General features: G+C 39.3%; 1 protein-coding gene across 6 annotated transcripts in view; it reads right to left on the reverse strand.

Moving 5' to 3' along the window:
• The window catches only part of grin1a (glutamate receptor, ionotropic, N-methyl D-aspartate 1a), a 52655-nt gene that overhangs the window by 17032 nt on the left and 8369 nt on the right, over nucleotides 1–27254 (reverse strand). For 2 of the 6 annotated variants that reach the window (XM_036588027.1, XM_036588023.1), the window contains exons 2-13: nucleotides 26887–27021; nucleotides 20789–20965; nucleotides 14754–14816; nucleotides 13898–13995; nucleotides 12029–12150; nucleotides 9086–9260; nucleotides 8677–8821; nucleotides 6908–6994; nucleotides 6350–6485; nucleotides 5010–5137; nucleotides 3863–4027; nucleotides 2023–2141 (exon numbers count right to left, since the gene is read on the reverse strand). In XM_036588027.1, coding sequence (XP_036443920.1) covers nucleotides 2023–2141; nucleotides 3863–4027; nucleotides 5010–5137; nucleotides 6350–6485; nucleotides 6908–6994; nucleotides 8677–8821; nucleotides 9086–9260; nucleotides 12029–12150; nucleotides 13898–13995; nucleotides 14754–14816; nucleotides 20789–20965; nucleotides 26887–27021 — 1550 coding nt within the window. Of the gene's footprint in view, nucleotides 1–2022; nucleotides 2142–3862; nucleotides 4028–5009; nucleotides 5138–6337; nucleotides 6486–6907; nucleotides 6995–8676; nucleotides 8822–9085; nucleotides 9261–12028; nucleotides 12151–13897; nucleotides 13996–14753; nucleotides 14817–20788; nucleotides 20966–26886; nucleotides 27022–27254 lie in introns of all 6 variants that reach the window. The other 4 variants (XM_036588025.1, XM_036588028.1, XM_036588026.1 and 1 more) reach the window with 3 other exon arrangements.

Here is a 27254-nt window from a genome sequence, read left to right on the forward strand (position 1 = left end):
AAACTTTAGCTGGCGCACCTCCCATGTAGGTCAAATTTGTGCAGCGTCGTTCTAATGGTAGATGCATATACATTGATATCTTCAGTGGCAAGAGCTACTTACAGATCCAGTGATGAAATGTTGGGTTCTTAAAGACTTCTTTTAGCATCCTACAGTCTGCTCTTGGATGAAATTTGCCGGGCGGCCTGGTCTGGACAATTTGGCAGTCATTTTAAATCTTCTCTACTTTTAGATGATCTTCTGGACAGTGGAAGGACTGATTTCTAATATTTTGTAAACGCTTCTCAAAACCCTTCCCAGTCTCATAGGCATCTACAACTTTCTTTATGAAGACCTTAGAGAGCTCTTTTGATCTAGGCATGATGATACCACACCACACACTCCAATACCTAAGAGCAAACCAGAGCAGACGTCAGAGGTTTAAATAAGACAGGTTCCTCCAAGACATTCTCTAACAGTGTTCTAGTCATTAGCACCTGCTTTCAATTTGACACTTTTGAAGAAGATATATAGGGGTGTACTTACTTTTTCCACACAAAGACACTGCATTTCTGAATATTTCAACTACATAAAGGATGACAAAAATATTTATTTTAAGTGCCACTTGTAAATTATATCACCTTTATCTATCAACACTGTTTAAATGAAGGTCAGATATCTATCTGTCCAAATATGCTGAAAAATTGTACATTTTTCATGGAGTGCACTTACTTCTTCACATGACTGTAAAGTGCAAACAAGAGGTTTTTAATGTTATGGCTGATCGGTGAACATGGGACTTATGCATTACATACGGACAGGTGACAAATTAAGGGAAAAACCGGAATAAAACAGTGGAGAAACATAACGAGTGCAGATGGTTCCAGACAGACTGCATGATACAGTTAAGCATTAAATATCCTACCATCATCTGTGGCCTGTATAAAAAGCTGAGTAGGAGAAGTCCTCCATTTTTTATCAAGAGGAAAAGATTTAAGTGACTTTCAAAAAGGGTTCATTACTGAGGCACAAATGGCAGGAGTCACAAAGACAGCTGCACAGACGAGTGTTTCAGTAGAAACTGTGATTAAAGTGAAATCTGCATTTAGATCTGTAGGAAAGACTTCAGTAAACAGAGCTGGATACGTAGGAAAACCAGAAGAGCAACTACTGTTACTGAGAATGTCGATGCAGGACGTGATCAGATTGTATCAACTAGAACAGTCCATCCATAACTACATAGACAGGGATGTTATGGTGAATTCAGTAGTATAAAAACCATAAACACTGGACTACAGAGATGTGGAAAACAGTGATACGGTCAGGGGAATCATCCTGCACCATGTTCTCCACAAGTGGGCGAGTGCATGTGCAGTAGACATCAAGATAACAGCGCAGGTCTGAAGGCTTGAGCCCTACACTGAGGGGGACCGTTGGCTCTTTTATGCTGTCGGGGGGCATAGCTGGCATAGTTTGGGTCCACCTGTCCCCTTAGAGGGAAGGGTCACCGAAAATGAATAATATTAAACATTTCTATCCTGATGGAAGAGGTGTCCTCCAGGATGACCATGGCTGGGCCATTCCCACAGGGCACGAGGAGTCACTTGATGAGTATGGAATTGATGTAAATCATATGCTAAAGCCTTCACAGTAAGCAGATCTCAAACCAGTTCAAGACATGGGAGATTCTGGACTGACATGTTATACAACACTCTCCACCACCATCATCAAAACAGTTAATCTGTCAGGCATCAACTATACATTTGGGACATATTATTTTTAAACATAACATCCTGACAGGGTATAAAAGCAAACATCTGTGTATGTGTGTGTGTCGATGAGAGAGACAGAAGAGAACAGCCAATCACCTCCAAGCCGACAGCGATAATGATTCGACCTTTCCCATGACTACCTGTAAACAAAGACTCTTTGTGTCCCCCTGACCCCGGTCAGAGAAACAGACTCAAAATGATGAGACACCTGGGAGATGCCCCACATGGAAGACACAACAAGTCATACTGACCACCCACCCCCCTATTGTACCTGAACCGGTCTAGTAGGTAAAGCATCACCGCCACCACATGCACCGACAGACCCACCAGCAGCCACAGCGTGCTCTGGAACGGCTGCATGAACGAGTCCAGTGTACTGCGAGGGATTTCCTGCAACAGACAGCACAGTGACACTCTTATCCCAGACATTTATACATAAGACCATCAACAGGAAAGAGCACTAATGCAAGAACATAGAAATCAGAAGTCAAACTTATATACACTGATCAGGCATAACATTATGACCACCTCCTTGTTTCTACGCTCATTGTCCATTTTATCAGCTCCACTTACTATATAGGTGCACTTTGTAGTTCTACAGTTACAGACTGTAGTCCATCTGTTTCTCTGCATACTTTGTTAGCCCCCTTTTACCCTGTACTTCACTGGACCCTCACAGAGCAGGTCCTATTTGGGTGGTGGATCATTCTCAGCGCTGCAGTAACACTGATGTGGTGGTGGTGTGTTAGTGTGTGTTGCGATGGTACGAGTGGATCAGACACAGCAGTGCTGCTGGAGTTTTTAAACACCTCAGTGTCACTGCTGGACTGAGAATAGTCCACCAACCAAAAATATCCAGCCAACAGTGTCCTGTGGGCAGCGTCCTGTGACCACTGATGAAGGACTAGAGATGACCAACACAAACTGTGCAGCAGCAGATGAGCTATCGTCTCTGACTTTACATCTACAAGGTGGACTGACAAGATAGGAATGTCTAATAGAGTGGACAGTGAGTGGACACAGTGTTTAAAAACTCCAGCAGCACTGCTGTGTCTGATCCACTCAGACCAGCGCAACACAAACTAACACACCGCCCCCACATCAGTGTTATTGCAGTGCTGAGAATGATCCACCACCCAAATAGTACCTGCTCTGTGAGGGCCATGGGGGTCCTGACCACTGAAGAACAGGGTAAAAGGGGGCTAACAAAGTATGCAGAGAAACAGATGGACTACAGTCTGTAACTGTAGAACTACAAAGTGCACCTATATAGTAAGTGGAGCTGATAAAATGGACAATGAGCGTAGAAACAAGGAGGTGGTCGTAATGTTATGCCTGATCGGTGTATAATACTGGGCTGCCATAGGGATATATATATATATATATATATATATAGTTTAAAAATGTTCCAATACAAATTAGTGTGTTTTCTTTTTGCAATAGCTTAATATATTAAAGACTATACAGGTTTCTTTAGAGGAAAATATAAATATAATAAATATAACAACAAATATTAATGGCGATACCTATGACAATGCTATCTTGGGAAGAATGCCAAAGCCCACCCCTTGTTGCTTGTTTTGATGTCAGCATTCAGCAGGGCTCTTAACATTTCAGGTGTTTAAACCACCTTTGGGCCAAAAGAGTGTTAATACGAGCTTTTAAAAATAGTTTGGAAAACTGTCAAATCATGACTGAGCAAAACTTGCTCTTCATACCAAGGAACATACTTCAATGAACATGAAGAGTATAAATAGAATTTTAGAGCGACAGACAACAGCTCTGCTATGTTAACAGGTATTTTTCTCACTTAATTAAAAAAGTAATAGTGTGAAATTTCACATTTCAAAGGTGTCCCCAAACTTTAGGAGTCTATGTAACACTTCTGTTACATGCTACACAGATGAGGGGCATTACCCCCAGTCTTAAGTCTCTACCAAGTCTAATCCTCCTATTTAATAATGACAGTGATGGTGTTACATAGTAATTCCCTTGAAATCGGAGCGACATTATTCACACACATCCGACATTTTTTGCAGACTTACTGCGTACTGTGAGAAATGGGTTTCAAGGCCAAAGCAGAGCACTGAGTTTGAGGGGAAGAGATGTACCTTTTTCACGAGGATGGTGAGTCCCTGATATTTGAACGGTTTGGAGAATTCTATGTACTGAGCTCGTTCATTGTTTATGGTCAACGGAGCCACAATCATGTCTGCAAGGCCACTCAGGAGCTCTCCCATCATGCCGTTCCACTCCTTCTTGTTGCTGTTGTTCACCTGAGGCCAAGTTAAAAAAAGACATTATTAGACTCACAGAGCTGGATAATGGTTTAAAAAGAAACAAAGGGAGTGGGCAGAGTAAGTCTGAATGTTCAGTCTTACAACATGTAATTACTGGAGTAAAACCTCAGTGAATGTGAGTTGAGCCCTGTACTAGACTGAACTAAGAGGAATTCAGCTTTACGTCTGTATCCTATGTAAAAGCAGACTAAACTGAAGATAAATATCGCTCCTGTCGGAACAAAACCTTGTATCTCCATTTTTTGTTGTTTTTTAGTTTTGACATAATTTGAAAATGCGTGCTGCCATTCACATTGTGTGTAAATTTCATAATAAACGGACAAAAAGAAACGGCCCAAAATTACTTGGAAAAAAGGTCTGGTTCTATTGATTTACATTAAAAGTAAAGTATTTTTTTCTTCTCCTGTGAAGTTACCATTTTGGAGATACGAGGTTTTGTTCTGACAACAGCGATACGTAGTAAAGTGCCTAGTTAAACCTAAATGTGGTGGTAGTAAAATCGGATAAGTCATTTTAAATAATTGTTTGAAAATAAATTTAAATGTCAATACAATTACAATAACCGCAAATGGATTAAACTGTTCTCTCACTGTGGGCCTAGTGGTTTGCAGGTTGCCAGATAAAACCCCTACAGCTCTTTTTGGCTTGTTCAGTGTGTGAGCTTGGTCCTCACCACCAAGCCACTGCAGAATAAGTCTCACATTTATTTCCATCCCCCAACTTTTCACTAGTTGCCCATTTCATGGTCAAACACCCTCATGCCTTCTTCGAAAGTGTTTTTTCCTTCAGAGAATCAGTCCACAGCTGAGTAAAAAGCAATCTGCAGCTTTTTTTACATGATCAAATGACATAGCCTAGTGCAGGGAGCACAGCAGCAACATGCAGCTCCGGAGCCTCATGCGGCTCTTTTACTGCCCTGTTGTGATGTAAGACACTGTAGACTTTTATGAAAACTCACCCTCTCCTGCGTTCCAAACTTCCCATCAGCCACCAGGTGGACCTCATAGGTGAAGTTCATAGTCATGGCCAGCTTAATCAGCAGGTCAATGCAGAATCCATAGCAGCACTGAGGCACTATTGGGCGTCCTGTAACCAAACCAGAAAAGGTGAAATTTCAATCCATCTGAAAGAAGGAAATGTGGAGAGATTTTTGTTTTATAAGCCCGCTGTTCTCTCACCATTCACTCATAAAGGGGGATTCCACCAATGTTTTTTTTTATTTCTGCATAATTAAATGATTAATATGCAAACAAAGAGTGGGTCAATGTGAAATGTTCCGTTTTAGAGACACTTGCCGAGTGAATTCTTCGTAGTGGTGGTGATAGGAACCAGACGTCTGAAGCTTTTCCTCACAGAGAGTTTTGAATATACTGCCTGACGCCTGAAACATTGTTTGATGAGGTTCTAGCCAAAAACATATATTTATTAAACATATTTATGGGGGAGAGGTACATATAAGCCGTCGTGAGGCAAAACAGCCCCCCAAAGAAAACTTATTTTTTCAGATTTTTTCTTATTTTTTTTCTTTCAGAACTCAGAAGACAGATGCACACCACCGCTGTAAAGTTTCTCTACATTTCACATCAAATCACTCCAAATTGACTTTATTTACATCTCAACAGTTGAATTATGCAATATTTTTTTAAAAATTGGCTGAATTCCCCTCCAAAGCAGGTCCTGTGTCAGTTTTGGATGCATGAGTACCTTGATGTTGTCACTGGGATGGGGCTGAATTCCAATCCAACTCAGACAACTCATTCGATAACAAATATTTATCTGACATATGTGTATATTTCAGTGGATATATTTTAATCCCAGCATTGTGAAATCTCAGTGGTTCTGAGTTGCTTGAATTGAAATTAAATTGATAATAATTTTCCATGTATAAATGAATAAAAAAAAAAAAATTAACTTTGTCCCCAAAGGCACATCAGCATCTAAAACAACCAAACTCAAGCAGACAATCTGTAGCTCACATAAGCTGAAGCACAAGACTAATACACAGGACACACTACGGTGGAAAGCGCACACACATACAGCACACGTCTGCATAGTTTGCAAACGAGACACGCACAGTTTGCACAGAGCAGACACAGCCACACACAAGTTTACACGCCCAATCAGACCAAACACATGCTTACACACATTCGCGCGCACACACATACGCCGCCACTGTCACGCTCGCACACTCAGCTGCATGCATACATATATAGATACCTACTGCATATATATGTATGCATCTCCAGTTGGCGGGCGGAGTAAAGCACAGTGCTATCATAAACGTCCCTGTTGTGTTACCTGGGATGGTCTCATTTGGTCCAGTGCAGATCACCTTTTTAATTAAGACTCCATTGGGTGTAAACTCTTCCCTGCAGGTCCCATCCTGCAAAGTCGGTTTCACATACACAAAGGGCTCCTGATGTATGGTGACTATCTGCAATGAACCAGATAATGGAAACAGAAGTCAGTAATTAAGGGCTTCCTTTGGTTTAGGTCTGAATCATCCAAAAAATGTCATCAACTGTCTTTAACTCATTCAAATCTGTCACCACAGTAGTTGGGCCTTCTGCATGTCTATGTTGGTCATGGTAAAATTGAACAGCATATGGAATTGGTTTCTGTGTGCTATCGTGTTTTCTATCACTATATAAAAGAAGCACAGTGCCGCCTGTGTTGCCAAGCGAGTGCAAACAGCATTAAGAAATGGTGTCATTACAGGTGAAGTAGATTAAAAGCAAAAATAGCCACTTTTTGCCTCTTGTCTTCAATGTGTCCTTCCCCACATGCTTCTCTGAAATGTCCTTTCACAGTTGAGGACATCTGAAAATTAAGAATGATCTCTAACAGATACTGTACTTTTAGCCTTGTAGACATCTGGAAACCTCTGGGCCTCTCCGTCTCTCCTCCAGGCCAGATGATCTTCCTTTGTTTGTTCAACACCACCTGAGGGAAGAGAAAGCTAAAAATGAGCTCAAAATGGCCTAAAAGTACTTCTTATAATGTGATTTTGAATGTGAAATGCAGCTTCACCACAGTTAGTGTTAGCCATCCTCTAGCCCTTCATCAGTAATCAGTTTCTGAGCAAAGAGCCGCTCTTGTCTGGATAATTTTGCGTGGCGGTTCATTCTCAACCTAGCAGTGATACTATTTAAAAATTCCAGCATCCCCATTGTGTCCGAAACACTCGTACCAGCACCACACATCGCACCATGTCAGTGCCACTTCTGTGCTGAAAATTGACCTCCACCCAAATAATATCTGGACAACATGGATTCCTGTGGTCAGAAATGAAAGGGGTAGAGGGGTGCTAACAAATGTACAAAATTACTCCTGTAAAAATATTTTAAGGTTTGTTATTGTATGTCCTAAATGCATCTGCGATTTTATTTTGGATGTAATGCAGCAGTCCTTATGAGCTTATGATCATACCGTATATTGTATATTGTACCTGTTTTCACTGTTATGAGCACACTGAGGAACATTTTTATGATACATGAAAATAGACGAATAAATACTGAATCTTGAACCTTAATGTCAACAGATGAGCTACAGTCTGTAATTGTAACCCCCCTACAGTGGACCATCATGGCAGATAAAGTGACCAGTGAGTGAAAAGACAAAGTACAGATGTAGGCAAAATTTTAAACACCCCTGGTCAAATGACATATTTTGTTAATTTTCGAAGTGAAAATAAGTTTACACATCCTCTACAGACAACAAACTTAAATATGGTATTTTCTGTACATTTTAATGCACAATTTGTATTTCTATTAAATAATAAAATAAAACAAATAATAAAATTATAAAACTTTTGCACATTCCATATTTTATGTTTTATTTTTTCCCCAATGTGTTAAATACAGCAAATAAACAGCAATTATGCATTAAATTGTGCAGAAGTTTGTTCTTGTAGAGCAGGGGTATCAAACTCAACCACTAAAAGGGCCTTATTAAAAAAACTAAAAAAATCAGAGGGTCGGAGAGCGTTTATATTTCAATACACCAAAACATCAACAGCAAAATATAGCCACTTGTAAACCTTCAAATATTACACTGATATATTTAGGCTACATTAGCTACAGAAAACTATTAGATCTCTTTAAATGTCCCCAGGGTGTAGGTCTTTTAAACCGACCTGTGTGCTTGGTCTCGACACCTGACATATTGTGTTTGCTGCAAGTTCATTAATTCTTTGGATCTGTTTCTGAGCTCCTGTGTTTGTAGTGTTTACAGTGTTTATGTTGGTTGAACTGCAGCTAAAACGTGTGCTTGGTGATATGACATGGGCAATTGGGTAAAAACTACTGTCCCATAGACTGTTGTTGGGAGTGGCGTGTCAGTGCAAATTACGTTGCAGTGCATGCTGGGGATTGTAGTGCTGCTGATTGTGAAATGGGCTCATATTAATAGGAAATCAAAATAACAAACAGCGAGGGCTGGTTTGAATTGATGACCTTGTGTTTGGACATGGGTTGTAGAGGATGTATTAACTTATTTTCACCAAAATGTTTGCATTTGACTGTAGGTGGATGATACTGGCTAAAACTGACTGATTTAAAAATGATACATAAGAGTATTTCAAGACATATGAACAGAATAACTGAACAGAAGTGAAATCTGCATACCTGAGTTCCATTGTAAATTCCAACTTGGATCAGTCTGCTCTTCTGGTAGTTGAGGATGCTGTAATGGGCAAACTTCCTGTCTCCATCGTCATTAAACTCCACACGGCCTGTAAGGCCTTCTGGATATTTTGATGACATCAGGACTCTACAGTTGAGAGGGAAACAGTGGTTGGTGTCTTATGGATATGGCTGTGATTTGCTCACTTTCTCTCACGTGCATGTTAAGGAAGAATACCAAGGTACATTCTTGTCCTAATCACAGAAACAAACCTCCGTGAACCACTTAAAAGGGCAATCTTGAATCAGACATAAGCCTCCCAGCTGAATGCACACATCATGTCATGACTCAGATTATGAACTGATCCTTTTCCCTACACACAGTCGCGCTGTGGTTGCGACCCATCCTGACCTTTTAAAGAGCGGCCCAGTCTTCCAGATGTTGGTGTTGCCCACGCAGCCTCGAGGCGGCTCAGTGATGTTCTCCTTCTCAAACAGCTCCTGTATGGACTGAGCCACCACCGCCACTGCGTCACTGATGTGGGCCGACTCATTCTTGCCGTTGATGAGCTGGAGGCCAATCAAGCCTGCGTGTGCGTCAAGATCAAAATAAACCAATGAGCAGGCTGGATGGCTTCTGGCATTTAGGAACCCTTTCCAATTAAAAAAGACCCATAGGGCCTTTGCACAGCCATGATGGGCAAAAAGCCAGTTTCAAATAAGGAGTGATAACGTATCAAATAAGATGAAGTGGATCTCAAAACAGTATAATGTTTAGATATCTTAAGACTAGTGATGGCACTTGTGTGTGTACTCTAACATTCAAAAAACATCCCAAATTAAAAAATGAACAGTCTGAAATGTACATTAATTATTCACAGCTGTATAATAGAAACTGAATGGGGTTGTGTTTGGTCTAAATTTGTCTACAACGTATAGCAACATTGCCACGCAATGGATTCAATCGAAACCCCAACAATCAAGAAAAATTTCAAGCAGTATTTTGCTAGTTGAATAGCAGGACTTGGTTAGCTGATTATGCATACCCATCCCTACTTAGGACCAACTTCATTAGGCATTTTGCTCAAGATGGATCCAGGGGCCCTTGAGGCTGGATTTGCTCAGCATTGGAGAATTTCTACCTATCTTACAGACTGGGCAATGAGTGAGTCAGTGAAAGCAAACATTGGCTGCTTAAATATATTCTTAACTATATACTTCACGAACAAATCCAACTTCAGCTGGGTTTTTTTGTTGCAAGAGGGTCCAGCATTCTTCAGTCCTGCTTGAGGAATCCATCGTGAGTAAAATCATTAGTGCTAATAAATGAACAGTGTTCTTACTGTAAAAATACTCCAGTGTTTTTCAAGCTAATCTCAATCTGCCATATACATATTGTGTAGTTGATTAACAAGAACTGTAATTCAAACGTGTTCCCTGTACTTAGGAAAGAACAGGAAACACATTTATATTTAAAATGAATTGACTTCCATTATACATGTAGAGATTAGGTTGAAAAACAGCTGTAGTTATTGCTTTAACACTGCTGATTTTACCACAAAGCCTCCGCAAGTGTCCGGACACAGGTGTGACAAAGGGTCTGAAGTGACTTTGTGCTCAAGGGTTAACAGTGACCACAGAGTGAAGTTTAACACGGACCGGTGCAAAATCCAGGATAAGAAGGGCAGTCATGGCTTACCATTATCAGTAATACATCAATGAGGGGGTTGCAAAACACCCTTTTCAAATTCATGAGAGCCAAGCCATTAATGTCATCAACACGATACAGTACAATTCAGTAATGTAGGTTAACCCAGACATACATTTTGAATAAAAACATATGCCGGGTTCTTGACATCATATAAATAACCCTGAGAAGTACAACCCAATTTCTGCTGTGCAGAATGTAAATAAAAACAAAATGCAATGATGTGCAAATCATGTAGACCATATTTTTAAAGGAAAATACTACAAAGACAACATATCAAATGCTGAAACTGATTAATTTTATTGTTTTTTGAAAAATATGCCGATTTTGAATTTGATGCCAACAAAGTGATAAGTTTTTATTGAAAGTGACATGTATCTATTGTTCAGCATTAATGGTGCCTTCACAGATGTGCCAGTCACCCATGCCATGTGCACTAAAGCACCCCTATACCATCATGAATACTGGCTTTTGAACTGTGCACTGATAACAAGCCGAGTGGTCTTTAGGCCAGAGGACACAGTGTCCGTGATTTCCGAAAAAAACTTCAAATGTTGATTTGTCGGACCGCAGAACAGTTTTCCACTTCGCCTTAGTCCATTTTAAATGAGCTCGGGCCCAGAGAAGGCGGCAGCGTTTCTGGATCCTGTTTATATATGGTTTCTTCTTGGCGTTTTAGAGTTTTAACTTGCATTTGTGGATGCAGCGACAAAATGTTTTCACAGACAGTGGTTTTCAAAAGTGTTTCTGAGCCCCTGCAGTGATTTCCACTACAGAATCATCTCTGTTTTTAAGGCAGTGCCGCCTGAGGGCCCAAAGATCACAGCCAGCAAATACTGTTTTTTGGCCTTGTCCCTCATACACAGAGATTTCTCCGAATTGTCTAAATCCTTTAATGATATTGTGTATCGTAGATGATAAAATCCCCAAGTTCTTTGCTATTTTACGTTGAGAAACGTTTTTCTTGAATTGTTGCACTATTTCATTGTGCAGTCAACCCCTCCCCATCTTAAACTTCTGACAGACTCAGCCTCTCTGAGCTGCTCTTTTTGTACTCAATCATGTCACTGACCTGTTGCCAATTAACCACCAGGTGTTTATTTTGTATTACACAACTTCACCAGCCTTTTGTTGCCCCGTCCCAACTTTTTTGGAATGCATTGTTGGCATCAAATTAAAAATGGTTATATATTTTTCAAAAAACAATAAAATTTCTCGGTTTCAATATTTGATATGTTGTCTTTGTAGCATTTTCAATGAAATATAGGGTTTACTTGATTTGCACATCATTGCATTTTGTTTTTATTTACATTTTGCACAGCGTCCCAACTTTTTTGGGAATGGGGTTGTAAATGTGAATGTTCCTTTCTATACATCACTCAGCCTTTGCACCTTACCACAAAACTACTATCAAAGTCTAAGCAACTAACAAATACCAAAATGTAGTGTATTCTTCCGTGATTCGTTTAAGACCTTTGAACATCAAGATGTTTAAACGCTTAAACGTTTAACATTTAACATCCACAACTCACTCACTACGTCCACCAATGAAATCTCCCCGTTGGCTATAGACTACACTGAGAGAGACACCAGAAAAGCTTTTTCCAGTGCCTCTTGCTGGGCTGTTGTTTAGGGTCCCGTACGTACCGTCTGGAGCTTCACTCAGAGCTTTACCGGACATCTCCCGCTCTCCGACCAGCCACACGTAGCCTGAACCGGTCATGTTGAGGAACCGTGCTGTCTTGTACACGGCAGCAGCGTCCTCTTCACTGCAGGCAAACACAGATTAGTCATAGTCCCTCCAAAACAGCCCCAAGACCTCTTCTAAATCTGCTTCATTTATTTTGCCCTATTCGCAGGTTTCTGCTTCAACAGGTTTTAGAAATTAAAGAGATTACTTTTTTCCCCGTTGTCCTGAAGGAACTTTAAAAAACTACATTCTATTTCTTGCTACACTAATTGCCTTTTATTGCTCCCTTTGAGACCCAGTTAACCTGTCACAGATTTGGCATGAAAAGAATACAAAATTTAAAATGCATGAGTGCATGTTTTAATTTTGCCCATTACAGTGATCGATTTGGGCATTTTTGGAGCTTATCTACTGTACTGTACAGGCTGATTTGGTGTATGGCAGGAGTAGAGTGTAAGACACACCTTACACTGCCCATCAAAACTTTAGGGCACCTAGCTTTTGAAAAAAAATGTTTTCAATAAATGAGCATGCTTTCATTGTTGGTTTGAAATAATATAGAAGAAAATGGTGGAAGAAGCCTCCCTTTTAGAGCAATGGGCCTCATTCACCAACCATTCTTAAAAAGAAATAGCTTCTTAAAACCCACTTATGCAGTTTTTATGAAGATTCTGACATTGATGTTTTCCTATTTGGGATTCGTTCTTAGGTAAGAACAGAATCTACACTCAAGACCACAAAGGTGTGAACAACTCTGCAGTTTAAGAACACAACATGAAACTGACAGACCTTTTCTTAGGACCTTTCTCGAGACTAAACTTAAAAAAAACTTAGGAAGAGATTGGTGAATAAGGCCCAATGTCCATTTAGTGTAAAGCTATAAAAGCACTGTTTTTGTTCAGACAGACATCAAAGTAGACTTCAAATCACTGCTTTCTGTTTTTATCTGCGTTTCACATACTGCCCCAACTTCTTTAGAACTGAGTTTGTATTTATGTCGATGATTTCACTTCATTTTAATAAATGATGACAAAAGATAATGACCTAAATAGAAACACTTGAAAGGTATTTTTGTGTATTGAATAAATCATTATTTTGTACATATTTATTATTTAATATGTAAACCTATTTAAATCTATTTAATAAAAGAAACTAATCTCCAGCAAGAGATCTAAAAATTTGGCCTAATTCTAATTAATGATCGCTACAGCTAGCATGTAACACTAATGCTAGCAGGGAACAATTTTCTGTTTTTATGATAAAAATCTATGTGCAGGGCGGCATGTTAAGGGTGGCTTTTACCCCATATTTCGGGACGACTTCTTGCCCCAAAGATACATTATTATATACATATATTATATATAAACAACTGGTACAAGTTAATATAAATGCATAGATCTCTATTATCCAATCAAAAATGGGATCCCAAAAGGTTTCTCTGGGAATAACTGACAGAATGCAATTTTACAGATGAAATTTCAGAATAAATTAGAACGCAGCCGTTCAGAGAAGTGGCAAGATTATTTGATCAGGAGAGAACATCTCACATCCTGGGGACAGCCTACCCTGGGGTGCTTCTTCCCTCAAATTACCCTACATATTTCTGCATTTTTGACTGTTTGAATGAAGAATGTGTAATATTGGGATATCATTAATATAGGGGTGCTTTTTGATGAAGGGAAGTTGCTGTCATATATGTACACATGTGATATTGCCGTCCACAATCTTAAATATTAAGCTTTTTTGCTGACAAAGAAAACACGCTCATGAATTAAAAACATTTTCAAAAGCTAGGAAATGTTTCACCGCAGTAAACAGCGTCCTACCTGGCGGAGAGAATGATCACCCGAGCCTCCAGCTCTTTGGCCTCCAGCAGCAGGGCAGTTAAGTTAGTCTCTTGGTTGAACTGGAGGACTTTATCTGCCTGGGATTGGGGCACACAGTCAGTCAAGGGTGGCATTACCCCCCCACCCCAGAACCATGCTGCCTCTTTCACCTAATTCGATTAGGTTTGGTTGATTGTCTTTTCTTTTGTGGGATTGAAAAAGGAGGAAAAAATGACAGAGCTCCAGGAGAATCGGATAAACTAAAAGCTAGGGGGGGAAAAACGTCTGTATTGTCGCATGCAAACTGAGGGTTATCAAGGCTCCAGAGAAGGACGTGCATGTTAGAGGTTTGGGTAGAGAGAGAGAGAGAGAGAGGCCAATGCAACCGGAAACTGAAACCGGGAGAAAAGGGGGTGAGAGGTGAGGGGACGCGATTTCCCCAAAGAAAAACAGTTGAAAAAAAGGAAAAAAAAAAGAAAAACTAGGTAATGCTGCGCAGAGGGAGGAAGTAGTATTTGGGAAAGCGAAATGTCCCACACTACCGGATCTCCACAAAGGAATGGGCTTGCAAACGCTTTTTGTTTTTTTAATCTGAATCATGCATTCCTTTAGGAAAAAAATGATAATGATAGAAGCGGAGCGTGTTTACTTTTCTCTCTCTTTTAAACTGTTCAAAACAAAATCCATTCGTTATTTAAATCATAAAGGGCACAAAAAAAGAAAGTTTCAATGTAAAAAGAAACACGTGCTACCAAGATAAGGGCAATTCTGGGTTGGCCGGTGACTGGCTGGGCTGGATTCTAGTTGCTACGTTTAGAAAGTTGGTGGGCGGCGTGCATTGACCATGCAAGTATACCTTGGGTCCTCGCTTGTTGTCATAGGACAGTTGGTCGAGGTTTTCATAGTTCCTTTTTTTATTCTGATGAGTAATGTGCACAGAGAAAATATGCAGACACAGAAGAATATTATAAACAGTTGAAAGTGATGGGCAATAAAGCATCCAACAAATCTCCATTTTTTTTTTTTTCCTGCTCCAAATTGGAAGTCCTAACACTGGGGCTTTTCAAAAGACATCAGAGACTGTTCACCACTGACCTATAGTCTACAACACTGACCAAACCATGTACTATACATTTGTATTGCTATGCTTTAGAGCAGGGGTGTCAAACTCAATCAGTAAAAGGGCCATATTACAAAACCTCATCAAATCTGCGGGACAGAGAAAAAAAAAGTTTATTTCCTTTTTAATTAATGTTGTGCTGTAACCTGAACTGGCCGTTGTTTATTCAAAATATGCAAAAACCTTAGCGGTAAAATATAGGCACTTGTGGTAGAGCTTGAAATATTACATTGACACATGAAATATTCAAATTTTAAACGTCCCCAGGTGCTCATTCTTTTAAACCTACCTAACTAGACTCCTGACATCCTTTTTTGCTGCAAGTTCATTAAGACTTGGGCTCAATTTCCAAGCTGCTGAGCTGACGTTAGGGTGTTTACATTGGTTGAAATGCAGCTGAAATGCATTTTGGTGATATGACTGGTGTGGAATTGTGCAGAATTGTGTAGAACTGGGGTTTAACCGCTGTCCCATAGACTGTTGGGGTGGAAAGGTCAGAGAAAATCACATTGCAGTGCATGCTGGGGACTGTAGTGCAGCACACTGTGAAACTGGCTAATGTTAATAGAAAATTTAAATACTTTTGCAGGCTGGATAGGATTGTGTGGTGGGCCTAATCTGTGTTTGACACCTGGGCTTTAGAGTATTCAGTGGTATTCTTTGAAAATCAAGCAAGTTCTAGTGCTACGACAGAAAAGCTGAAATAAAAACCAGATCATATGACCTGCCTTATGATCAATAGCGGTGAGTCTATTGTCGCTGTCATAATGTCGACTGGTTGAAAGATCACTGAAGGCCATAATGTGTATGAGCTGCTCTATGCCTGCAGATGGAGAAAGTGCATTAGGAGGCAGGCCAGTGGCCTTTTTTCTGCTGCACCATCTTGCATTCTTCTCATCTTCAGATTTTTGAGGGCAGCAGCCTCGGGGGAAACAGCCTCGGACTGAGCCATTTCGCGGCGGCATAAATAAACTCGCTCAGTGGTGCACTATGACTGCACTGTGACTGAGCACAAACTAATCTTAGATATGAGTCTGATTCTAACTGCACTTCTGATTATGCATGACATAGCGCTAGATCTTCCCAGTGTCTGACAGGGCCCTCCAAAGTCCAGCGCCTAATGTTTTCTTCACACAGCGTCAGTAAGGATACATGTTCTTCTTTCCGCACTGTGCCTAATACCGCTACGGTGCGTGTCAGCTGAAAATAGCTCATTGCAGACGACGCGCTCACATTCTGATAGCTAAAGCAATATGAAAATGAGTCTTGCTTGTGCTAAGGGAATCGAAAGGCGCACTCTGGTGTGCCAGGCCTTTCAAATAATTCCGTAAAGGAGAACGGAGCTTGTGTCTGAACAGACGTTATCAACCGTGAACACACAAATAACAAGCATCGCATCATACGCATCAGGAGACACTGGATAAGCAAGTAATATTCATGATTGTACTTTCGATCCTTGCTTTTTACTTTAAAAAGCTGATGTTCTCCTCCTGATTGTATAATCCTAGCATAACTGCAGAGGGGCTGTAAAGAGATGCTAACTGACCTGTAATAATTCAAGGCAGTACAGCTGCTGTTGAGACTAACAGCTGGGGAAAATGCAGTAAACAACCAACAACCTGAAAGTCCAGAAGAGAAAATAGCACCAAGTCTTGCCTTTATTATTAAACGTGAAACTGTCAGTGTTTCCCACATATAGGCTATACTTTGGCAGTGCTCTCATGAACAGGGACACCAGGATTTTGTTAATCTGTATCAAAAAACTATTTTGAATTTGACCGCTACAATGAACGCAGTTTGGGTCAGTGAGTGGGAGAGAGAGCGAGAGAGAGTGAAGGAGACAGCAGGAGAGCGAGCAGCAAGAGCATGCCTAGTTGCGGTTACATTGCTGCTTCATCTTGGCCTGGAAAAAATACTGAAAATTCCTGCTTAAGTAAGGTTACGTTCACATTACCAGGTTAAAGTGGCACAAATCAGATTTTTTGCCCTAATGTGTCTCAAATCTGATGTTTTTTTAGGGCTGTGTGGACACAAAAATCTGATCTTTTCAAATCCGACCTGAGCCACTTTCATATGTGGTCCTAGATCGGATACGTAGCCGATTCGTGGCCATGTGACCTGAATGTGACGCTCAGATCTGAATTCATGTGCTTTTTTTCCACTGCGCGTACGGCATCATTCAGCGTTACCATGGCAGCAGCGCCGGACAGAAGTTAAAGCCTGTAAACGGTGGAAAAGCAGCTCATCTCCCCTTTTTCTCCTTCGTCTCGCTCTAATAATGAAGCTAAGAGCTGATCAGAGTTAATTATCTTCAGCGAAGCTCGTTCTGCTCGTTAGTTTGTGCTGATGATGAACGTGATTCATTCACGTGACGTTACTGAGTAGGATGTGCGCATGAGGGTCATTTCAGGACGCCGGTTTGTTCACATTAATGACAGATTTGAATCACTTACCTAAACGAGTGAACCATCGTGTCAGAGAGATCGGATTTGAGCAAAAAATGGGCTTTGAGCAATGAGGCTTGTAATGTAAGAGCACTGTTACTGTAGTAATAATTTACTTAAGTACAAATAAAAGTAGTAATAAAAGAAATTACTCAAGTAAGCATTAATATGCTTAAAAAATGACGGAAAACCTACTCTGAGTAACTTTTTTGCATATCCGCAGTCACAATCGGAAAGTATATCTGAGCTGCCTTGGTTATAGCATTGGAAATAATCTATTTAAAAACACTAGCACAACATTACAAAAGAAAAAAAAGTATTTAGATGATACTGAGATGATGAAATCCTTAGATGATCACAGTATGACCTGCTAGTGCATGTTTACACATCTTTCTGTGTACTGTGTAAGGCAAGGTGAAGTGGAAAGTGACGATTTTCGGTATGTTTTAGAAGAAAGATTTGGCAGCTGATAACAATATTATAGTAGTCAATAAAATCTTTTATTCGAGTCCAGCTCACGTCCCTGTTTTCGTCATGCATTTAACCACTTTTACCAGCAATAATAGTTTCTTTTGTCAGTCATAAAACACTGGCAGAGCACATAAAATCAGCTGGTAGGCCGTAGGGCGACCTAGCGGAGCAAAAAGGCTCAGAAACGGATCCAAATCGTCATCTTTTACAGAACTAACAAAGATGCCAGATAAAAAAACGTAAGGCAGCAAGTCAGACCATCTGTTTTTATACGCATCTATATGGCAGTATATAGTTTTACAGGGAAACAACACATCACTCACGCTCAAAGAAGGCATAAAAACATAAATTAAGCCTTTAAATAAAAAAGTGTCATTAATATTTCTACATCACTGACATACCTGCACAGTCTCGTAAATGAAAAATTGTGTGCATGTGTAAAAGCTGAGTATAATCATTGTAAAAAATGTTATCATGATGGCTCCCCACCAAAGTATATTTCAAATCTGCAGGAAACACTGGGCTGTGGTGCAAACAGCTTTCACAAACTGTACTGGATACTAAATATGTACGCCAGGTATGGTCAGCCTACTAAACCCAAGTGTACTGATTCACATGCGAGAAAATAACGAAGGCATGAGTCACATCTAAGCAGCTGGACGCAAGCCAGAATCAGCTTGAAAGAAGAAGCCAAGATGCAGAGAAAAACATCTACTTCATCCAAATCCAGGCACCATCATGTTCTCAGTTTTCACAATGTCAATATCCAAAAGGTTTGGCTGCATGAACTGTGTTTTTATTATTCGGCTGGCTTTTTTCCGGGATGCCTGGCATGTTCGATTCCAAATCCTTCCAGTCCTAATATTCTCTTCTCAGCAAACGGCATCATATATGAAAATTACTGGCACAATGAAACACAGCATTGCACCTTCAGTTGGCATGTTGATGCCAGTATACAGGCCTCTATCTTATATGAAAGCAGCAGGATGCATAATTAATTGTGTCATACAGCACATCTTTGGAGAATTACAAGATGAATCATTCCCCCATTAAAAGAGGCCTACAAAACTCCCAAGGCATTTTTATGAACACCATTTTATGAGCATTTTCCGAGGAATTTCAGCACAATCTACAGCAGTCTACGCACAGTGCCAAATCTATTGATCCACAAAAAACTCAATTCTCAGTCGGGTTAAAGCTTAATTGGAGCTAAACCAAAGTAGTCTCACTGTTAATAATGTCCTCTATCAGCAAAGAGGGCAACAGTAATTACCACCGCACTGAGCAATGTGTATTTGGGAGCTTGATTTAGCTCTTCCCAGAGGAAATAAAGTCTAGAGCCTTCGAAGACTTCATAACCATCATAACTCCAGCTTCATTACTTTAATAAATCAAAAAACAAAAGCACACATGCAATCACTTCTGCATGCTGCACTGACATTGCTGACTTGCTAATAAAGTCCCTGCTTTAAGTCTACTAAACAGTAGGGCTGGGCAATTAATCGTAAAGTAATTGAAACCGATTCAGAACCTCTAACCGACATAATCTTACCCATGTTGGTTATTTAATTTTTTTTTTAATTCTGTTAATCCTTTCCCACTCTGTGTGATCATGTATGGTCCCCTACCGTAGTCACGTGACTCTGCCACGTCCACTCTGCGACACGGAAGTTAAGGCTACGTTCACATAGCAGGTAAAAGTGGCCCAAATCCGATTTTCTCACCAAATCAGATTTTTTTTGTTTGGCTGTTCAAATTATCTTTTAAATGTGATCTGTATGCGACATCAGTCTGAACAGATCAGCTCCTAAACTGACCCGCATGCGCAAAAGAACAGTGCTTCACATTCTTCACGTGGCTCGTCCAGAGGTAAACAATCATGACCGCCAACGAACGCCAGTCACTCCCAGACCTTTCAGTTTCATCTTCGCCGGCATCACAGGAGCCATAATGAAGCTTCACTGACTGACAGCTGGGCTCATCACCCAGAATGTGTTGGAGCTCGCCGTGAAAAGGGCGCGTTATTCGGTCATTTCTTTGGTTCGTGTCCTCGGACTCTTTAAACTTTGCTTTCAGACTTTTAACTGTTGTTTGACAGTGCAGCCTCGTTCTCCTGTGGCCTCGTTTGGCCATTTCTTTCTAAATCTTTTCAAACACAGAGGGTTTTGGATCAGTCGCTTCTAAATTTTGTACAGAATATCACCCCAAATGTTTATTAGGTTTATTCAGCAGCGTGAAATTATGATGAATGTCGAGTTGGATTGACATAAAAGCCGCGTGAATTCCAATCTGGCTGTTGAGGCGATTTACATTAAGATATGCAGAGCATATTTACAGTACAAACCTTGTCAGTGAACTATGAGGGCAAAAAAACAAAAAAAACAAAAACAACGTAATCGTTCATTAATTGTAATCGAGGTAAAATATTCAATTAATCGTGATACTGATTTAAGGTCATATCGCCCAGCACTACTAAACAGGCTACCCTGTCTGTGAGCCAGTGATGCTTTGCAAAGCCCCAGGTTAAGATTTTCATTTTTGCTCCTGTTGTGGATAGACTCAGGAGATTTTGACTATGGCAAAAAGCAACGTGAGATGAATAAAAAATGTACAGAACTCTAATTAGATTAGACCACATTAGACGCTGTTGATGCCTTTGGCTTCAGAATGTTAGCCAACATTTACAACATGGCATGAGAGAGATGTGTTCAACGCAAACAGAAAAGCAAAACAGTTACATACATAGAACACTTCTGAGATCGTTACACACGCATGTTACACACGCATACACACGCTCACACACACACATACACACACACACACATAGTGGCTATGAGACGTCCCAGAACAGCTCACCTTGGTCTCTCTCTCCTCCAGCAGGGTCTCCAGTCGCTTCTGGGCCGCTCGGCCCTCGTGGTCATCGCTGACGATCAGAATGATGTGGTTCCAGCGGAACTCGCGCATCATGTCGAACCACACGTGCGCCTGGTGCGAGTATGGCGGCACGGTGCGCAGGAAGGACAGGTGGATACTCTGAGGGAAAGGAGACAAATCATTACCGCAACTTCTCAATTTTATTTCTTTGCTCGTTTGGATTAAAATTGTATGATATGACACACAGTAGAGCCCAGTATGGAAGTCCAGAGACTTTTTTCTGAATTGTTATTTTGAGATAATGAGTGAATTATCTTGTTATCTCAAGATAACTAAATTGTTATCTTGAGATAACAAGTTACTTATGTCGTTATCTCAAGATCACAACATTGTTATCTTGAAATACGAGTTACTTATGTCGTTATCTCAATATAACAAAATTGTTATCTTGAAATAATGAATTATCTTGTTATCTCAAGATCACAACATTGTTATCTTGAAATAACGAGTTACTTATGTTGTTATCTCAAGATAACAAAATTGTTATCTTGAAATAACGAATTATTATCTTGTTATCTCAAGATAACAACATTATCTTGAAATAACGAGTCACTTAGGTTGTTATCTCAGGATAACAAAATTGTCATCTTGAAATAACAAGTTAATTATATTGTGATCTCCAGATAACAAAGTTGTTATCTTGAAATAAAAAGTTATTTATCTTGTTCTCAAGATAACAACATTGTTATCTTGAAAAAAACGAGTTACTTATGTTGTTATCTCAAGATAACAAAATTGTTATCCTGAACTAACAAGTTAATTATCTTGTGAACGCCAGATAACAAAGTTATCTTGAAATAACAAGTTATTTATCTTGTTATCTCAAGATAACAAAATTGTTATCTTGAAATAACAAATTATCTTGTTATCTCAAGATCACAACATTGTTATCTTGAAATAACGAGTTACTTAGGTTGTTATCTCAAGATAACAAAATTGTTATCTTGAAATAACGAATTATTATCTTGTTATCTCAAGATAACAACATTGTTATCTTGAAATAACGAGTTACTTTGGTTGTTATCTCAAGATAACAAAATTGTCATCTTGAAATAACAAGTTAATTATCTTGTGATCTCCAGATAACAAAGTTGTTATCTTGAGATAACAAGTTATTTATCTTGTTCTCAAGATAACAACATTGTTATCTTGAAAAAAACGAGTTACTTATGTTGTTATCTCAAGATAACAAAATTGTTATCCTGAACTAACAAGTTAATTATCTTGTGAACGCCAGATAACAAAGTTGTTATCTTGAAATAACAAGTTATTTATCTTGTTATCTCAAGATAACAAAATTGTTATCTTGAAATAACAAATTATCTTGTTATCTCAAGATCACAACATTGTTATCTTGAAATAACGAGTTACTTAGGTTGTTATCTCAAGATAACAAAATTGTTATCTTGAAATAACGAATTATTATCTTGTTATCTCAAGATAACAACATTGTTATCTTGAAATAATGAGTTACTTTGGTTGTTATCTCAAGATAACAAAATTGTCATCTTGAAATAACAAGTTAATTATCTTGTGAACGCCAGATAACAAAGTTGTTATCTTGAAATAACAAGTTATTTATCTTGTTATCTCAAGATAACAAAATTGTTATCTTGAAATAACGAATTATTATCTTGTTATCTCAAGATAACAACATTATCTTGAAATAACGAGTCACTTAGGTTGTTATCTCAAGATAACAAAATTGTCATCTTGAAATAACAAGTTAATTATCTTGTGATCTCCAGATAACAAAGTTGTTATCTTGAAATAAAAAGTTATTTATCTTGTTCTCAAGATAACATTGTTATCTTGAAAAAAACGAGTTACTTATGTTGTTATCTCAAGATAACAAAATTGTTATCCTGAACTAACAAGTTAATTATCTTGTGAACGCCAGATAACAAAGTTGTTATCTTGAAATAACAAGTTATTTATCTTGTTATCTCAAGATAACAAAATTGTTATCTTGAAATACCAAGTTACTTATCTTATCTCAAGATAACAATCCATAAAATTATACCAACAGCTCATGGCCTCTCCGGACTTCCGTAGCTCAGCGCAAAAGCATTTGGCTTGTTTTATTGTTTAAAACTATTAATTTCTGCACAAAGTGTGCAGAAACTAAATAATTGTACCATAAATACAAATGTACAGAAAAAAATAACAATCATTTCTTGTTTCTGTTGTATTCCACCTCTGAACACCTGATTTAACTTTATGAAGTTTTAATTAGCCGAACCACGTCCAAATAGGTTTGGAAATGGTTTAGCTAACACACCAAGACACATAAAATCAGTTTATAAAAATATAAATAAAACATTATTTTTCTTATTATTATTTAGTTCTATTAATGATTATTTTATTCAGTCTAACGAAGTATAAATAAATGCTTACTGCCCGAGCAAACAGCTTTTCAGATGGCTCAAGACTTTTACAGTCATAAGATGTGATATTACATAATTTGATATAAGATGTGACCTGTTATTACATTATATTATAACTACAGCATGTGTCTGTATAAATATGAAACTGTGGAATGAAAATCAAAAATATATTTGAGAATCAACAAAACTATAAACTTTTTGGACAACAGTATCACAATGTGAATATCAGCTGATTCATTTTTCAACACATTTTACCCTCAGAATTCACACAATTTCAAATACTTCACATGATGAAGCTGCTGAGAGGAGCTCGGCCTTCGACAGGAATCTGAGTGATGTACTGAGAAAATGAACACTGTAGTCATAATTCTATGAAAATAAACCAATATTAACCAGAAAAACAGATTTAAAGTAAAGTTCCCATCCCTGCACAGCTGCATGTGATCCTATTCCTCTTTCCACAAGGCTGAATTTGGCTGAACTTGCGCATCAGTTTCCTATTCAAATGTTCGGTTCCACCTTAAATGACACAGCAATTACCTAAATAGTGTAGAGGTGCAAGTATGTAAATGCAGCACCATTTAAGGTGGACCGGAAAATTTGAATAAGAAGCTGGCAAAAGACAACTTGAGCTACATGTTATTTTCCACAATGTTCTGCAAAAAACTACGGAGTCCTGCTGGTGACACCCTGTGTAAATAAAAACAATGAGTCTTATTAACGCGGGGGAACGAGATCCTAATGCGTGGCCACAACTTAAGAAGGCATGGGAACGAGATGATTAAGTCATGGCCACAACTTAGTAAAGCGAGGGAACAAGATCCTATTGCATGGCCATGACTTAGTAAGCCGTGATCTCTTTCCCACGCCTTACTAAGTCATGGCCACGACTTAATCATCTCATTCCCACGCCTTACAAAGTCATGGCCACGCATTAGGATCTCGTTCCCACACGTTAATAAGGCGTGGCCACGTAGGGGTTAGACTGCAGAGTGGTACAGACATACTGACCACGTTTTCATCAGTGGCTGATAAACTTGGAATATCAAGCGCTGGAATATCGTAAACAGACTGTCCCTTGAGCCAATTAGCTAACTTTACAACGAGAAAACAAAGAGCCGAAGAGTCGACTCCGAGCATTTCGACTTTCAGAATCACTTGCCAAGACTCGGCTCTGACTCTGTGGCGTGCTGGAGTCGAAGAATCGACTCCCCGTCACGAAGTTTGGTTTGACCTCGGTTTTAAACTTATAAATGAGTCAAAGGTCCAATCCCATTTCTTCTTTTCACCCCTACCCCTTGTTTTCGAGTGTCACCCTAACCCCTTGGAACTGAGTTACAAGGGGTAGTGGTTAAAAACTTGCCCTACGAAATGGGACAACCCTCAAATTAAAAAAAAAAAAAAACATGCTTCATTAACAGCTACTAGCGCTGCTCTGCAGGCGACCCAGCGCGTCTTCAGTGATAGCAGAGAAGGGAGAAGTTCAGCTCCTCACTGCTGGGCTTTAGTTACATTTAGCGAACATTGATACGAAGCTGAAGTCATCTATTCGCCCGTTTCCCGTTCCACCTTAAATGGTGCAGCAGTTACATTCTGGCGCTCCTGGCGTCAATACTGCCGGACTATTTAAGGTGGAACGGGAAAGTTAGCTAGCAACTGAGAAATTAGCATGCTACTAGCGATTTTTTTGTGCTTGTTATGAAGAAAACGACCATAATACATTGAAGCGACATTAAACTAAGATAATACAGTGGTTATCGTAATTTTTTAACGGAGAAAATTCCAAAAAAAACATTTGTATGTTTCTTTGGTCGCTCGCGCAGCCATCTTGCCGGTTATTCTTTTTTTCATAACACTCTGTTTGTAGTCTCTGAAAAACCTCAGTTTGGAGGGCCATGCAGCTCTAACACTTCACCCTACCCCTCTATTTCAACTAAAATTGGGACACCCTACCCCTAGGCGTGAACGCGCAAAACAGAGGGCTAAGGGCTAAGTGGTCAGGGCGAGGGGTGAAATCGGATTGGGCCAAAGTCACAGTAAACTTGTTTACACTTGCTAGAACGATAACGGCGTTAAAACCACACTGCATTTAGCTAACGTTAGCGTATCTAGAGTTAGGTTACGTTACTACGGAGCCCCTAAGGGGCCGTGGTTAAAAAAAAAAAACAAAAAGGTAATGACATTGCATTCCCTCACAATTGTCTTGCGTTCCCTCGCAAATGTTTTGCATTACGATGCAAACGGTTCACAATCGCTTGCAAAATCTGTGCTGTGCTTAAGCTCAGAGACGGAGAAGCTCATTGATTTTACGTTGATCTTGGATTGAAATATAAAGACGTGTCGCTTCTCAAAATCATGATTATGTTATTAGTGACTCAAACTGAAACTGAGATCGAGTGTCCTGGTACAGTAAAATAAACTCAGCACAGACTGGCGAAACTGGGAAACCAGCTTTTAACGTTAGCTATGCTAAAAACAAAGCTCTAATGTAGGCAGTGTCGTTGGGCACCTCTGGTCCTACGTTTGCTTGCTGCCTGACAAGCATATATTTTGCGAGGGAATGCAAAACGTTTGCGAGGGAACGCAATGTCATGAACTTTTTGGTTTTTTTTAGCCACGGCCCCTTAGGGGCTCCGTACGTTACTAAGGCTAACTCGCTTGATTGTTGTTAGCAAGACAACAGCTAACGTTAGCTAAAGTAGTTAGCTGTCTTCACTTGGCTTCGCCTGCGAGATCCTGAAATTCATGGCTAAAAACAATCACTGCTGATTATAACTGCTTAACTACGTTAAGAATAAGTCTAATATTTTACCCACATTAATATTCTGTCCCACCTTCGCTGTTTCTCTCTGCTGAATGAAGTGCGAATCCACTCTTTTGCGCTGTGACCGTTATAAACACACTGCACGAATCAACGATTAGTCTAAATATCAAAGAATATGACAGGAATTTAAACTGAACTAGTTATAAACATTTTATACATAGCATAACAAAGTAAAAACGTTATTAATGCAATAAAATGGACATTTTACATGTAAAAATCATATTCTAACGTGTTGAAATGCTGCTTTTACTAAGAGGAGCTACACCTTGGCATGTAAAAATTCATTTTAATGGTCTCACTGGTATGAATTAAATATTAACATGTGTTAATCCAGTTATAACTTAAAAAAAAATAATATTTTGACACCATGAAATTTATAATTCTTACATTTTGATTTCTTACTGAAAATGAAATGGTACTACAGTATATGGCTTTTGACCTTTTTATGTAACTTTTGAATAGTGCTAATAACATTTTACTTAAACAGCTAAAACTGCTTTCTGTTTTACATAAAATATTTTTTTTTTCTCAGTAACTGCCTCTTGTTATGGCAACTTTACTGCAATGACAGTGTTTGTTTTAGGAGAGATTGATAAACTTATTAAAATTAACTTTGTTAAAATGTTGTTAGTTGTTTACATTAAAAGCTCTAAATGAAAAAGGCCTGAATGAAGGATAAAAAGTGGGAAACCTGCAGTCCAGCTCTTGCTCCTCACCCCCCGCCCCATGAAAAGTTGCTGGCTCAGAGCCGGCTGCTGCTGCTTTTCCACTTTTTTTCACTTTTTTGACCCAAATAAAGTAAGACTGACCTTATCAGAGTAGATGGACATCCTGGTGGTGAGGCCTACCACAGGGATGCGGTAGAAACCAGCGGTGTAGGAGACCGGTGTGGGTGTGAGGTGATCGCTGGACTGTGGAGGGTGGCTCACCAAAATCGCGTACACCTGCGGATACAGAGAGTTAGACTGATCCTGTACAGTTCACCAGAAACAAAGAAGATGCAGGAGCATCATTCAGAAATGACTCTGATGAATGAGGTTGTATTTGAAATCTGTTTAAGAGTCCATCAGACTGAGAGGAACGTTGCCAACCGATGCGAATCTGCCCCTAGACTTTGGAGAGCAGGAGAGGAAAACAAAAATGGCTGACCTAGATTTGTATGTCTTAAGCAACAGCG

This window comes from Colossoma macropomum, unplaced genomic scaffold, assembly GCF_904425465.1.
Source record: "Colossoma macropomum unplaced genomic scaffold, Colossoma_macropomum, whole genome shotgun sequence".
Classification (NCBI taxonomy): Eukaryota; Metazoa; Chordata; class Actinopteri; order Characiformes; family Serrasalmidae; genus Colossoma; species Colossoma macropomum.